Source organism: Myxocyprinus asiaticus, chromosome 4 (genome assembly GCF_019703515.2).
Source record: "Myxocyprinus asiaticus isolate MX2 ecotype Aquarium Trade chromosome 4, UBuf_Myxa_2, whole genome shotgun sequence".
Taxonomy (NCBI): Eukaryota; Metazoa; Chordata; class Actinopteri; order Cypriniformes; family Catostomidae; genus Myxocyprinus; species Myxocyprinus asiaticus.
Window position 1 is genome coordinate 22,550,918 of NC_059347.1, and position 16,834 is coordinate 22,567,751.

General features: G+C 37.0%; 1 protein-coding gene across 2 annotated transcripts; it reads left to right on the forward strand.

Annotated features, from left to right (window-relative positions):
- The first annotated feature begins 5,890 nt into the window (after window positions 1-5,890).
- Window positions 5,891-15,243, forward strand: LOC127440097 (3-hydroxy-3-methylglutaryl-coenzyme A reductase-like). Of its 2 annotated transcripts, XM_051696485.1 has the most exons (20): window positions 5,891-6,074; window positions 7,012-7,201; window positions 7,340-7,451; window positions 7,553-7,640; window positions 7,742-7,826; window positions 7,941-8,046; window positions 8,921-9,027; window positions 9,105-9,224; window positions 9,323-9,483; window positions 9,657-9,898; window positions 9,989-10,158; window positions 10,468-10,662; window positions 11,044-11,202; window positions 11,393-11,550; window positions 11,656-11,761; window positions 12,546-12,716; window positions 12,898-13,038; window positions 13,242-13,400; window positions 13,534-13,688; window positions 14,123-15,243. In XM_051696485.1, exons 2-20 carry the CDS (start codon window positions 7,037-7,039, stop codon window positions 14,175-14,177), a joined length of 2,655 nt encoding a protein of 884 aa, XP_051552445.1. In that variant the 5' UTR covers window positions 5,891-6,074; window positions 7,012-7,036; the 3' UTR covers window positions 14,178-15,243. The 2 variants fall into 2 exon arrangements, with proteins under 2 accessions (XP_051552445.1, XP_051552444.1); XM_051696484.1 differs by having other exon boundaries at window positions 9,657-10,158.
- Window positions 15,244-16,834: the final 1,591 nt, after the last annotated feature.

The following is a 16,834-nucleotide window of genomic DNA, read 5'->3' on the forward strand; positions in this document are numbered from 1 at the left end:
TTCAAGTAAATTGGTATTTGCTTTTTTCATTGTTATAGCAACATCAGAGAGTTTTCTAAGTGTAAATTAGGCTGCTGGAACATTCAGTGTCGAATCAAGTTTTGAAAAGTAGTGCTGTGTTCCAATGAACTCGGAAAGTCGCATTTTACAAATTCCTACTAGGAAAAGTGCAATGGAATGCATCTTGAAGTCAGAATTACAACTTGTAGGCTCATGCAGAAATTCTCAACTCCGATTTCACCGAGATGCAGGTGCATGATGTCACACAAACATGTCGACACTCAGGGAGATATACAAAGTAAGTGATAAACATTCAATTTATTAAGTAATATCAATAAATGAGTTTGTTTCCACATTTCATGATATTAAAGCTTGTTTAACAAACGCCTGCGGAAACAGGTGTATAAAACATTATAATCTCTTTTGATAATCGTACACCTGTAGCACAAATGCTAGCACTGCAGCATTATTTATCAGTTGGGTTGCTAGGAGCAGGGATGGATTACCGACCGGGCCAATTGTGCCAGTGCCCAGGGGTCCTTGACTACCAGGGCCCTTGACTGCCCGGGGGGCTCTGGGCTTTAAGGTTGCGCAATCCAGTTTGGCGATCCCCCCCGCTCGAAAACCCATCAACAATGAAAACGAACCCCACCCCTCAACAACTTTTGGGCAAGTTGCTATGTAAAAAAATGGTGGGAGGGGAGGAGGGCCCTTGGAGATAATTGGCACCGGGGCCTTTGCGAGTCATAATCTGTCCCTGGCTAGGAGACATCTCTAATGAGAGTCAAACCCCTGCTAAGCTAACGGGAGCGTTGCAGTTTTGTTTCCTTAAATGTCATCTTCTGAATATCGGGGAATGGAATGAATTTATTGTTGGAGATATCAAGTAGGAATATCCCACATCCAACTTGAATGTAACGCAGCATAACCGTGTACCCTGATGAACGTCTGTTCGGGAGACGTTCATTTCACATCAGTCATGCTGCAGTTAAAATTAGGCTTGCTTGAGCATTAAGTCGTTTCAAGTTCTGGCTTTCGTGCGTGGACATGTTTTTAAAATGTCAATTGGTATTACTAGTTAGCTGTGACATAATGTATGATGCCCAAAGGCATAGGGTGTTTTAATTATTGTGAAACTGTGTTTTCTTAATGACATGAATCACACTGAAGGCCTAGATTTTAAATGCACGGCCCGCCACTGCTTTTAATTGCTGCAGAATCAATAGTGCTATGTGGAAATTCATCTATTATAAAATGGAGTAAAAATATGATTATTCTATATTATTTATGATTATTAAAACTAGTTTAGTTATGCGTATGACAAAAGATTGACTGTACAAGGATGTATTTTAGCCTTTGGAAGATATTTCTCCACCAGTCTATACACTGAACTGTCTGTGGTCATGTCCAAAGAAATCTTTCCTCCACCACACTTTAATAATGGATCAGCAGCATTCTTCAGAAGTAGATCTACAATCTGTAAGCACATAATAAATATCAAGGTCTATGAATTTTATACACACCTTTAATAACAAAAGTTAAACTATGAGGGTCACACACCTCTCATCTAAACTAGATTAATTAGAGCAGTGCAGAGAGCTATGGTTGGAATTTTGATTAATTCCACTGACATTACATTTTTACAAAATTAGGTGGTGACAAAGGTATGAGTTTTTATGAGTTATGACTGATTTGTTGTTGAGAGGGCGCATGCATTGTCTGTCAATTAATGGGATTCATGAAAGTCAGAACATTGGCATTGTCTTTCACTCCACGATCACTTGGAGCAGGACACAATCACACTGCAGCTGGAAAATATAGTTAAACTAACAGCTTCAGCATTTCCGACGATCACTGCTGAGAATCACAGCAGACGCAGGTAATCACAAATGCTTAATATCTCACGTACTCTCTCTCTCTCTCTCTCTCTCTCTCTCTCTCACATAAACACACACATGTCCTTGTTACTCTAATAACTACTCAGCCCATGTCGTCAGTACTAGTTCTAAAGTGACATTTGTCATGCATCAACATGCATCTTTGTAATTAGCAATCACAGAATATTCCGTACAGATCTGTCCGTGGTGTAAGAAAGTAGTTCCACACAAAATGGCATTTGTGGGACTATCCTGGTGTTTCCTTATATCAAACACCATACTGATAGTCCAAGGCATTTAGAGTAGGGTATACATTTAAAAAGCCTTTATTAAATCATGGCTATGAAGTTAAAAAAACATTCCACAAACTGTCACGTTGTGGCTTAGAAAGACTTAATCAGAGTACATTTTTTACTTGTTCATTGAACTGTTTTATAAAAGCATTTGTGGCCTTGATATATGGCAAAACAGCACTCTTGCTTGTTTGAAATTTCTTTCCTAACTCTGACAGCTAATCTAATTGGCCCTGGTTTACTTGTTCACATTTAGCCAAAATGTTGTATTTACTCTTTAGATTTATACCTCCCTTACATGCAAAATACTATATATGAGGACAAATTCTTTCAGTATTTTAATGATTGCAGAGGTAATTTCCTGCAAAATGCTGTACCTGAATAATCCGCCATGTTAACGGGAGCACCCAGTTTGATCATGCCTTTGACAGCTTGAACGTCTCCCTGCGCCACAACTGCATGCACCTTCGTCTCTCCAAACCGATTCCATCTGTGGATGCCATTGAGAGTAAGGACTTTCCCTGTCTTTGGGTTTATGATGCCTGTGCCATGGACACCTAGAGAACAGAGTTTGGGGTATTAGGGACCATCATTAACACAGCTGTGTTACATTCAGATCTGTATTGAATTCCATCTTCACTGATTGACATTCTCTACTGTATGTTTCAACATAATATGCACACATACCACAGTGTTTAACTAACCATTACAAGGTTAAGCTCTGAATAACTATGCTTCTGCAATGTTCATTGCTATAATGCTGCTTGTAAACAGTAAACACAGGGCAAACAATTTAGTGTACAGTGTTTTAAGTAAAATAAATGTATAGTATTGGATGCACATACTGTAATTGTACACAAAATCAACAAGAACATGTGCTGTAATAATGTTTAACTGTGTTTTATTTATTTTTAATGTTTAACTGTGTACACGCCACTGAGTGTAATAAGTGTGTTCATGTGTGAGCACTTGCCTGGACTGATGTAAGGTTTAGCTTGTAGTTTTGTTTTAACACGTGCAATAAAAAGTGAATTGAACACCTTATTACAATTATTACAATTTTTGTGTCGTGAGTCTCATTCCTTTGTTTAGATCGGGTTGACCTGTCCATAAATAGTAAATATGACATGTAATATTGTATAGCTCACACTGTATAGAGCTGCTCATCAAATAAATAACTTGTTTTGGCAGCTATTTTGTTTTTTGTTTTTTTTGTTTTTTTACACTAATAGTCACTAATCTGTGAATTCCATGTTACGTATCCCTGATTGACCTGCGTAAAGTGTTGTCCCTTTTCTCCAATGTGACCTCTGGATCAATTTTCTGTTTGCCTGTCCTGACATTTTTTTTTCACTGAACATCTCAAAGGATGGCCAGGCTGAAGGCGAAACTTATCCAACAATGATTCATCCTTTGGCAGTGCATTCTGTGACAGGCTTTGTGATGAGTAAGAAGTGGAGGATTTAAGCTTTGGTGTAACATCGAGCTGTGGCTTGACTGTCCTTATTAATACATCTCTCTGTTCCTCAGACATCTTGGTTACTGTAATATCGGCCTCAGTGTTGATTTGGCTTTCCATGGGCTCAAATATTTAAAAATATAAACAGCCAGTAAATGCTCACTGACATCTAATGAGAAACAGATGCCAATGTGTCTTACCACTAGGGGGCAGCAGTTACATAAGAAAAGTACATTTAATGTTTGAACAGTAAAACGCATCAATAGCATGACTTGCTTATTGAATCTCCAAAACCATCACTGGGTGGATCAGGTGTGATATCTGACGTAAAATTTTTAAAAGAGAAATAACTTTAGTTAACAATTATGCATTCTTTAATTCTGAGGCATTCAGGATGTACCTTCACTTTCAGTAGAGTTCTCTTGTTCACTAAGAACAGCAAACAATTGCTTGTGAAATTTACAGTTGAATGTTTCTTTCCATTTCCTCTCATGATCTAAAGAAGGGATACAAACCTTACAGGGCTTTCTGGAGGAACCATGGTGCCATGGGTCTGTTCATTATAAAATAAAATAGCATTCAATTCATAATGCAAGAACTTAATGCAATAATAAACAATCAATAATTCATAATGCACAATTTTAAAAATTGCAAATATGATTAAAGAACATAAATTTGGAAAAATGTAATAGAGACAAAGCTGATTACACACAAGGTGTAGTGGATGCTTGGCAGGGCCGTAGCTAGTGGGGTGAAAGCTGGCAATGATTCTAGGGGCCCACAGGTCCAGGGGGCCCCCACAACAAATTCTACATTTTATTTTTTTAATAGGAAAGGGGCCCTGACCAATATACAGTCAGGAGGCCCAGAATACATTGCTACGGCCCTGATGCTTGGACACATAACAGACAACAATGCAATACTCCCAAACGAATAAGGATGATTAAAGAAATATTCCATGTTCAATAGAAGTTAATTTCAATCGACAGCATTTGTGGCATAATGTTGATTATCACATACAATAATTTTATCTCATCCCTCCTTTTCTTGAACAATAAATGAATACATAGGTTACAGTGAGGCACTTACAATGGAAGTGAAAGGGGCCAATTCAAGTCTTCAAAGGCAGAAATGTGAAGCTTATGATTTTATAAGATCACTTACATTAATTCTGTTAAAATGTGTGCATTATTTGAGCTGTAAAGCTGTTTAAATCGTCTTTTTTATAGTTGCTCTTGGGTTTTAGAGGTTATGTCATTGTGTTGTTATGGCAACGAAGTTGTAAAATTGGATATAACTTTAGATTATGGCTGAGTTTCCTGAAGCACTAAGTAGGACGTTAATAGCACTTAAGTAGTAATTAATTTCAAAGGAGCATTTCCCAAAAGCATTGTTATGTAAATAGTCCGTAAAAACGTTCGTAAATTAACGAGAACTCTAATTATGAAAAATACTGCTAGAAATTAAACTGCACTTTAAAGTAACTTTCTGGCATCATTTACAGTTTATTAAAGACAATGGGACATTTAATAAATTGTATTAATATATTTTGATCATTGGAAAGGCATTGTACACTATTTCAGAAGACAAAATAAAAGTGTTGAAAAAATCGCTATGAAATCAGTAGTCTCCGCAGTCTGTTGAACACAAGTATTGGTAGACCAAACATACTCAATACTAGGTGAGCTCCTGACAATTCTGCCTTTAAAACGAGCTCACTATTACTAATACCAAACAAGAAACATGCAATCAAAGGAAAATGGTGAAAACTGAAGAGTGATGTTAATGAAGCATCAAATATATTTTCGGCAAATATTTTCCACATTTTTTATTAATTCATATTGTTCATCTTTTTCATGATATATTCTGAAATATATTTCATGAGATAAAACATATGTATATTCCTATTAATAAAAAGAAAGTGTAGTCAAAATGAATTATCAGTGTGTAAATAAATGTTATTCTATTTTTTAGTTTTTATTATTATTTTATATCGTTTTACTTTTTATAGTTTGAAGGTATGTTTGGTTCAAGGCTGCGTCAAGGTGAGGTTCACAGACCTCATATTTAAATTCAAATGATGGGCAGATCACGCGTCCCCCACCAGGACACGCCCCAACACCGTTCCCTACTAGACTGGGCGTGGTTTTCGCTTGCATCGGTGTGGTTCGAGGATTTGATTGGCTCCACGCTCGACTGACGCAGAGCCATGCCATGATGCCATCACTCCATAAGAATTAGAGGAGGATACCGGTGAGTCCTGTCTCAAACGATGGGATATGGATTAATACCGTCTGTGTTTAATTATTGAGGCCGCTCTAATTATGAAAACTACTGCTAGAAATTAAATGTTACACACAATCTAGGTTTTTATTTAATTCTTTGCATATGTGGAGGATTTTACAGTAACCAGCTCTTATCGTACTAATTCTTAAACCCTCACTGGTAAGTACCTGCCTCTGATCTACTGTACCATACATGGTTTATTTTTTAAACATGATTTTTATGTTCTGTTTGCCATGTTTCAATGTCAATTACATCAGTGACACTGTTGATGATGCAGGCTAGAAAGCAGGATTTATACATAGAAATATATATATATATATAGTATATTTACTTTATAAAGTCAAGATCTGTGTAAGAGGTTATGCAAAGTGCAGAAAAACAATCCAAGAATAATGTTTTCCCAATGCCAAATTCAACAGCATAATTTTAGTTGTTGGTTAAAGATGAATGTTGAATTCTAAACATGGACTTGACAATAAATCAGTTCCTTTGTAAAGATGAATTTATTAGTATTGGGCAGTTATTTGCTTTCTTTAAAAAAGTGATCTAATAATAAGGTATTTAGGTGAATCAGCTGTTATCTACATTATAAGCAAAACATTTTTCATATTTGGTTAATGATTTCAAAAGTATGCCCTATCACCACCTGGAACACACACTAGGATGTAACTTCCATGTACTGTGATATTGGATGTTATAAATAATTATGACACTTAAGCCAGTCGTTAGTCATCTGTAAATACTGGAACTGGAATCATCTGTCACACCAGATATGTATTTAGCACATTGAATTTGTGTCTGGCCGGCTGGTATTATGCTGTGATGTAACTGTTAAAGACTATTTAAAGCTATACTGCTATAAACTAACCAAAGACTAAAAGATTTCTTTATGTTTAAAACAACTTTCCTTTAACTAAAAGATAAGTTGTGAAACAGGAGCACTTATTCAAGTGTTTCTTTAATAAATTGAATGTTCATTTGTTGTTAATTTTGTCCTCCTTTTTGAGCATGATTTTGTACTAAATGTTATGAGTGACTGAAGTACTGTTAATTCGGTCATTCTCCCTTGCATTCTTTCATGGAACGTCATCTACAGCAAGTTACTGTAATACACCTTCAACATGCTGACGAGACTTTTCCGAATCCACGGCCTATTCGTGGCCTCCCATCCCTGGGAAGTCATTGTGGCTACTGTGACCCTCACAATCTGCATGATGTCTATGAATATGTTTACTGGCAATAACCAGATTTGTGGCTGGAACTTTGACTGCCCCAAATTGGAGGAGGTACCGTATCACACTGTGGAAATGGTGTTGCGCATGAATTGCAGCATAGTGGCAGTGGATAAGTTCTGCATAGTGATACACAGTATATCTCATTAGTCTACTAATGATTTTTTTTTTTTCTCTTATTCTTGTCTGCAGCAAGTCCTAAGCAGCGATATCATCATCCTGACAATCACAAGATGCATTGCAATAGTATATATTTACTTTCAATTCCAAAATCTTCGGCAATTAGGATCCAAATATATATTGGGTGAGTTGCATTATTCAAAACTGTATGGAAAAATATGGTCCTGAATTCACGAGCTAATATTAAGTACAAATGTCACGGTTATTTCAACATTTCTATTACAGGCATTGCAGGACTTTTTACAATTTTCTCCAGTTTTGTGTTCAGCACGGTTGTGATTCACTTCCTGGACAAGGAGCTGACAGGCCTCAAGTATGTATATTTTTATGTTGCATCATTCCTGCTAGATTGCTTTACAAAGTCCTACCATTATAATAATAATGCATAAATATGTTTTCTATTATTATACCCAGTGAGGCATTGCCATTCTTTCTGCTGTTGATTGACCTCTCCAAAGCATGTGCTCTAGCCAAATTTGCTTTGAGTTCAAACTCACAGGTACTTCACCTTTTCCCCATAGTTTTCAGTACATGTTTTGAATTGAGGATTAAGTTAATATGGTTCTGATCATGTTAAGTACTTGCTTTTGGCTTTCTATTTTTCATCTTTTAGGATGAGGTGAGAGAGAACATTGCCAAAGGAATGGCTGTCTTGGGGCCCACTTTTACTCTTGATGCCCTTGTAGAGTGCCTGGTGATTGGAGTTGGTACAATGTCAGGTAAATCTCACCCTTCCATACGTGCCTGAAACCAGCAGAATGAGTAGTGGAGGAATTTACTAACATCAAAGGGATTTAGTACCTAAAAATGAAAGTTCTGTTATCATTTATTCAGCTTCATGTTGTTCCAAACCCTTAAAATGTTCACAAAAGGAAATATTAGGCAGGATGTAAGTCTCAGTTACCATTTACTTATTTTTCTGTCAAATGAAAGTGAATGGTGACTGAGGCTGTCATTCTGCCTAACATCTCCTCTTGTGTTCCACAGAAGAAAGAAAGTTATACAGGTTTTGGAACAACATGAGGGTGAATGAAGGATGATAGAATTTTCCTTTTTGTGTAAACTTCACATTTAGCTCTTAAATGCGTGGGTGTTTTGCCAAACATTATTACATACTCGGGTCTTTAGTGGCCTGGCAAGAATATCTATCACAAATGGATCTATAAAATGGCCAGTGTCAATTTTTCAAATATTTTTCAAGACAATTAGAAAATAATTACTGAAACATCAGCACCACTTTGAGTAAGAAATAGCATGAAAAAAATATATGTGTACATGCATATGGAATACTGAAAATTCACCACCATTGTGCAGAAAATCAACATGATATAGTATTCATTTGTATGAATATGACACTCATTGTCTAGTAATAAGCAAAAATATTTTTTTTAATTTTGCCTTTCTTTTTTCTTTTTTTTTTTTTACACTGTTTATATGAGAAAGGTTGAGGAATACTGAAGAGGTGTGGGCATAACTCCAAAAAATGGATGAGGGTCAGGGGGTGGAATGAGGTCCCGGGTCACTTAAGACCTGAGGTATGCAGTAAAGGGATAAACATACTAGTTTAACTTAATTTCATTCTTTTTTCTGAAGGTGTCCGTCAGCTTGAAATTATGTGCTGCTTTGGTTGCATGTCTGTCCTGGCCAACTACTTTGTGTTCATGACGTTCTTCCCTGCCTGTGTCTCTCTTGTGCTGGAGGTATGTGAGAACATTTCTGAGTAATAAACATAAGGGAAGGCTAGAACCTGTCTTACACATATGCTTATTTCATACAGTTGTCCAGAGAGAGCAGAGAGGGACGGCCTATCTGGCAGCTGAGTCACTTTGCTAGAGTTCTGGAGGAAGAAGAGGACAACAAGCCTAACCCTGTCACACAAAGGGTCAAAATGATCATGGTATGATGTTGATCCAAGATCAGTTGGTCTAAAAACACTATGATATTTTCATACTGGAATAATGTTTACTAACGGTCTGGATTGTTGTAACTTTGCAGTCTCTTGGCCTGGTCATGGTTCATGCCCATAGTCGGTGGATTGCTGATCCAGTGACAAGTAACGGAACTCTTGATATTGCACAAGTTGGAGTGAGCCTGAATGACAATATGCCCAAGAGGATTGAGCCAGACTTGCCCCTGTGGCATTTTTATCTGTCCAGGTGGGCATACATTAGAGATCTGTTAATTAATGCTAGTGCTGGTTCTCTTGCAAGCCTATTTCACATTATATTATAATAGATAATGTATTATATAGTTATATTAGCATATACAGTACATTACCTAATGAGAGTGACATTATGTGATTATTGTTCCATTGTGTCTGTGCATTTAGGATGATCAGTATGGACATCGAGCAGGTGATCACATTGGGTCTCGCTCTGTTTCTGGCCGTCAAGTACATTTTCTTTGAGCAGGTGGAGATGGAGTCTACCCTGTCCTTGAAAGTCCCTACTCCAGGCTCAATGCTGGCTCAGAAATGGTCTCCTGACCAGTGCTGCAGAAAGGAGTCTCCCTGTTCCAGCAAGCCTGAAAAAACCCCAACTCCCCCTCCTGTTGTTACCAAAGAGGAACGAGGTATTCCTCCTTACTTTTCTTTTTCATTGTTGTGTTCATTCCCTACAAATCCAACACTTTTTAATGGAATCTGTCTTTTCTCTCTTTCAGATTTAGTGATTCGACCCCTGCCTGCCCCAAAAGAGCCTGAACATAAAAGCACTTTCTTAGTGGGAAAAGATGAAACTCAGGAAAACGCAATAGTTTTGGAGTCTGAGATCAATGTACCTGCTGAACCCAGACCTGTGGAAGACTGTCTGTCCATTTTGAAAAACCCAGATGTAAGGAAGTTTTCCAAGCTGGTCGGTCTCTTTGTTTAGAAAGCAGATCTTTCCTATATAAAGATTAACTCTAGGTTCACAGAGACACTGAAACCCATGGTTATTTTTTACCTCAGCGTTGACTTCTATAATCTCTAATGAGATTCCCCACTTACAGTACTCTTATCCAATTAGTCTATGACGTAAGACAAGATCAAACGCATCTAGTGACACCATTTACTTCAAGAGTAGATTCCTTTTACCTAAATCTCTGTATGATCACAGTGTTTGAGTGTGAGTTTTCAAATTTCTCCTCTTTTGACTCTGCAGATGGGCGCTCGGTACCTCAGTGATGAAGAGGTGATTGTGTTGGTAAACTCAAAGCATATCCCTTCTTACAAACTGGAGGCCATGATGGAAACCCCTGAGAGAGGGGTAATTATCCGTAGAAAAATGCTCATCCCCAAACTCCCGGAGGCTTCAGCTCTCTCCTGCCTGCCCTATAAAGACTACGACTACTCCAAGGTAAGCCATGAGGTCGTCACATAATGCACAGTTTAATTAGTGTTGCTTGCTTGGGCAAGATCACCATTACTATTGCTCATACTTAGGGTTAGGGATTGGAACAAACCCCTAACCCTAAGTGTTGGACTTATATTTATGTTTTTGATAATTGATTTTACATTATATATTATTATTGTTATTTTACATATTATATTATACATTTTATACCTGTCTACATAGGTACTTGCATTTAAACATCAAATCTTTGGGTAAATCCCTAAGTTTTGTACAGGCAGTCATTTTCTTCAGAAAAAGTCAAATTCTGACTGTGTAAGGGATTCTTTAATCATGGCTAGAAATGGCTTTTAGTTTTTAAATCATTTTCATGTGTTTGCATTGCAGGTGATGGGAACATGTTGCGAGAATGTTATCGGTTACATGCCAGTTCCTGTGGGGGTTGCTGGCCCACTGTTATTGGATGGAAAGCAGTTTCAGGTCCCCATGGCAACAACTGAAGGCTGCCTAGTTGCCAGCACAAATAGAGGCTGCAGAGCTATAGCTGTAAGCAATATTTTCCAATTCCAGTTTGAACCTTTTACATTTATTTTTCCTGTTTTTATCTAGTTCTCATATAAGCTGAGTGACAACACATATATCACGCTCTTGTCTGAACTGGTGCAAAGTTGCGTAATGTTAAGTGCAACTGCAAAGTGTGTTAAACTTTTCTCTGTTTTGATTGGCTCTCCCACAGATAGCTGGTGGTGCCAGTAGCCGTGTTCTTGCAGATGGAATGACCAGAGGGCCGGTGGTACGTTTGCCTTCTGCGTGTCATGCAGCTGAAGTCAAGGCCTGGCTGGAGAGCCCTGAGGGCTTCAAGTGCATCAAAGAGGCCTTTGACCAGACCAGCAGGTGCAGAATCAACTGGGCTACATTTACATTTATGAACTGAGAACAATTACATTCTTTTTACTCTTTTCATTATGATTATTAATAATTTTTTAATGTTTTACATAGGTTTGCCAGACTAGATAAGCTTTTGATTGGTCTTGCAAGTCGCAACCTGTACATTCGGTTTCAGTCCAGAACTGGAGATGCAATGGGGATGAACATGATCTCAAAAGTATGTTGAACAGCATTTCTCCAACATTGTGAATCCTGGTTACAACAAATATGATAGTTCGGCCAAAAACTGTAAATTCTTTCATAATTTAATCCTCATGCCATCCCAGATGTGCATGACTTTTTCTTCTGCAGAACACAAAGATTTTTAGAAGAATATCTCAGTTCTGTAGATCCACACAATGCAAGTGAATGGTGATCAGACCTTTGAATCTCCAAAAATCACATAAAGGCAGCATAAAAGTAATCCATACTCCAGTGGTTAAATCCATGTCTTCAGACACTATATGAAAGATGTGGATGACGAAACAGATCAATATTTAAGTCCTTTTTTTTAAACTATAAATCTCCACTTTCACTTTCTCATTCTTCTTTAGTTTTTTGTCGATTCACATTCTTCATGCATATTGCCACCTATTGGGCAGGGGGGAGAATTTATAAAAAAAACACTTCATATCGCTTCTGAAGACATGGATTTAACCACTGGAGTCTTATAGATTACTTTTATGCTGCCTTTATGTGCTTTAAGAGCTTCAGAGTTCTGGTCACCATTCACTTGCATTGAAGGGACCAACAGAGCTGAGATATTCTTCTAAAAATCTTCTTTTGTGTTCTGCAGAAGAAGGAAAGTCATACACATCTGGGATGGTATGAGGGTGAGAAAGAGTTGAGAGAATTTTTATTTTGGGGTGATCTAGTCTATTCCTTTTAAAAGTCACTATTTACTTAGCCACGTTTTTATACAGAGCTTATGCAGTAATCCTTCATTTAATTTTGGCCAACAGGGCACAGAACAGGCTCTTGCCAGGGTGAAGGAGGAATTTCCAGAGCTCCAAGTCTTGGCTGTTAGTGGAAACTATTGTACTGACAAGAAACCAGCCGCCATCAACTGGATTGAGGGCAGGGGCAAGTCTGTGGTGTGTGAAACCACCATACCAGCCAAAGTTGTCAAAGAGGTAAATAATCTCTCATTCTATGCTATAGTATATATTGTCCACAGTAGTTGCATGGTGGAATGGTTTTCATAAGAATATTAACCGTTTCTTTAGCTAAACAAAGTTTAAATATCGTAATTGCAATGATGACACATTTGGCGATGAGTCATGGAAAGTCTGACAAAAGTTTCTTTGTGAGCAGGTTTTAAAGACGACAACTGAGGCTCTGGTAGATGTAAACATCAGTAAGAACTTGGTTGGATCTGCTATGGCCGGAAGCATCGGGGGTTATAATGCTCACGCCGCCAACATCGTAACTGCTATCTATATTGCATGTGGACAGGTGATAGATGTTAATAATACATTATGATTTCCATAAAGGATTATGAGATGTTGTTGTATGGATCACATACTGAACAGATGAGATGTTAGAATTTCATGCAATGGAAGAAATTTATAACAAGCTGGTACATTTCAAAAAGCAATTGTGCAAACTGAATTGATGTTTAAAATGTAATTTTAACAGAATATTTTTCACCTTGACAGGACCCAGCTCAGACAGTGGGCAGCTCCAATTGTATGACTTTGATGGAAGCCTCAGGCCCCACAGGAGAGGATCTCTATATCAGCTGTACTATGCCCTCCATTGAGCTGGGCACTGTGGGAGGGGGCACTAACCTTTCTCCCCAGCAAGCTTGTTTACAGGTATTTACATTGCATTGTCAAAATTGTACAAAAATTGCTTTAAAAGATTTAAATGCTTTATGAATGTTTTTTAGTCTGCTTTTTGGATATACAGTTTTGCCATTTTGTTTTATTCTCTCTTTTTGTCTGTCAGATGTTAGGTGTGCTGGGTGCCTGCCAGGAGTGCCCGGGTGAGAATGCCCGACAGCTTGCCAAGGTGGTGTGTGCTACTGTGCTTGCAGGGGAGCTGTCACTCATGTCTGCACTTGCTGCTGGACATCTTGTTAAAAGTCACATGACGCACAACAGGTAAGAATTGCATGACCTGGGCTGTATTACAGACACATCCCAACTCTAGAATCCTGTCGTATCTGTTAGTAACCATGGAAATTTCAGTTAGGATCTTATTTATCTTTAGTTCACCCAAAAATGAAAATTCTGTCATCATTTATTCACCTTCATGTTGTTGCAAACCCATATGACTGACTTTCTTTCATGGAACACAACAGGAGATGTTAAGCTCAATGGTCTCAGTCACCGTTCACTTTCATTGCATGGAAAAAAAGATGTAATGAAAGTGAATGGTGACTGAGACCAGAGGGGTAAACAATGACTCCATTTTCATTTTTGGGTGGACTATCTCTTTAACAGGTAATAAGTAAAAAAAAAAGTTTCTGTAAAAAGATAAACAAAAATATAATCTGCATTCACCTGTATAACTGTTTTTTATCGCTTGTTTATAGATCAAAAGTGAATTTGCAAGAAGCTCCTGGAACATGCACTAAGCAAGCATCTTGAGACTGTTTGAAGATTCAGAAGCACCATAAAGAAAGAGGATCTCACCTTCAAGGGGCAAATTATTATTAATTTAGATTATTTTCCAGGACAGCAAAGAAATAGAGAATTATGACTGTTCATGGTTCCCCTGTTCTGCTAAAGAAGAACTTCAGGCATGTTTACGGTGAAACTGTTGACAATAAAAGACTGGAGCCAAGACCAGCTCTGTTCAAAAGTCAAAAGCCAGTATTTCTAAATCATTTTTGGAGTATCATTCCTGTTTTTTTTTTGTGTTTTTTTTAAAGCCAAATATTGCACAAAAAAAAAAAAAAAAAAAAGCAAACCTGGTCTTAGAACTACTGCAATACTTGCATCTGACATAACATTGTATATCATAAAATCAATGCATTTCTTTCCACTTTTAAGGCCTGCTGGATGTGTTAAAGCAAAGTTATATATTTTTCACCTCTGATTATTTAATGATGATGGCAAAGGAGAGTATTTTTGCATGCCAACTTGCTGGAAACAGCAACAAGAAACAGGGAAAATGTAGTCTAAATTGCACTTATAAAAATAAATGGTTTAGGACAGTACCAATACAGAGAGGAGTTTACAGTACTATGATTCACTAGTTGGTACACAAGTAGAATATTACAGAACAACTACAAAATTGCCAAACGCAGCCCTCTGCAGTCATCCCCAAGGTTCTTGTGTCAGAATAAACAATAATATTTTCCCATGACACAAGAATGAATTGACAGTGACTTATGTAACATGTCTGAAAGGACAAAATATATTTCATAAAGGTGCTACGATCTACCACGTCATGTTTTAGTACACTGTTCATTTAGATATTTCTTTTGTGTTGAAAGACCTGAGTTTAGGCAACAGTACACAACTTCATGCATTGTTCAGTTTTGCTGTTCATGTCATGGAAAAGAACTGAATGCCTGTTTTTGTTTAGCCATAAGGAAATTGAAAGGACGCTAGCTATATTTATCAAAGGCACAATTCAAATTATTAGATACAAAATGAACAGCAAGTTTTGTACTATATATTTTTTTATAATAAAAACATTTGTGATGCATTGTTTTGTGTCTGTATTGGTCATATACTTTCATTCCTGTTTTACAACTTGGGTAATTTTAGTGTATTAAATTGAGAAAATGTAATTATAAACATTAAGTTAAATTTTAAAAAATAAAACCCTAAAAAAATAAAATAAATAATAATAAAAAATAAATTAAAAAAATCCTGAAGCAATGCACTTTCTTGATAAAAAAAAGGTATTTTTTTGAGCCATTGTATGCATTTTTACTACTTATTTTAGTGTGTTATTAAAAATGTGTTCCACTCTAAGGAATAAGAGATCACAAATCCATAAGCCACCTAGGGACACTGACTAAGAACCAAACAAGACATAAAATTAATCATTGAATCATTTTACAATTTGACATCTTTACTCATCAAAGAATGTGCTTCTATTCTAGCACATTCCAATAACATTTTTATTTTATTGAATATTCAAATATCACAAATGTGCTTGAACATAGCTCTGTTTTGAGACCTGTAGGTGGTGAGATGTTTGAGGAGTTCTCCTGAGGCAACGTCATAAGGCTCTTGCCTCACCAGAGTGTGTGCTGGCCAATCAGCTCGCCCTGCATCACATCTCACCAGGACACTCACTGCTGATTGGCTTAACCTCAGAAAGGCCCCAGACAGACCTGCAGGGATGAAACAGGCTTTACACACATACTGGTTAATCTCTAATCCTAACTGTGTTAGTCCTCCCCTCAGCCTTATCTTTCATTGTTACCCTATCTCGTGCACATGGTGTCATATCAGCCCATGGGTTTGTCAGTCAGCAGTATGATCGAAAGCGCTCCAGCTAGATACACTGTACATTTATTGTGTATTTTGTACTTAGAATAAAACCCACCATTAGTGAGAAATAAAAAATATAGGCAAGTAGAAGAAAGTGGAAAAAATGTAGGTTTTGCCCTTGTTTCACAAAATTTGGTTTCATTAATAAGGCAGCTGTACTACATACATGTAAAAAAAAAAAAAAAATTATAATAAATAAATAATAAATTACAAAACAAATTATTCAAAAATCTTTCAACATTTGTAGGTCAATCTCTAATTCAAGTCAATAATTACATATTATTTCTGCCACTCTTGTTCTTACATTCATGACTAAAGTCTTTTACATTCCAATTTAGACTCAATAAAAGTGCTCCAGCAATATTGCTGCAGCAAATCTGGGGTGGAAGGCAGGTGAGGGACCCCGTTTGATACCCAGCAAACACATTCAGTCGGAATTTCTAAATGTAAGTATTTATATAGAAAGGCTACTATAAAAGACTGTTAAGTGCAAGCAATGCAATAAACATCAAGCCAACACAACATGACAGCGAGATGTAGAATATTAAAATAATTATTTCAAACATTAAAATGATTTTGTATGCGTTTCATCTGAAAAAATTATGACTTGAAAAGCCTTTATCAAGTCTAGTACGGACCATATATATTTCTGTATAATGTGAGTTAGACAACAGTAGGTGACACTAATGAAACTATTAAACAATGTGAAATGTTGAAACAGTGATAACTTTGTATTGATGCTTAGATGGAGTAAAGGCAGTAATACTGCACAACAAATGTATGGGTGGCAGAGA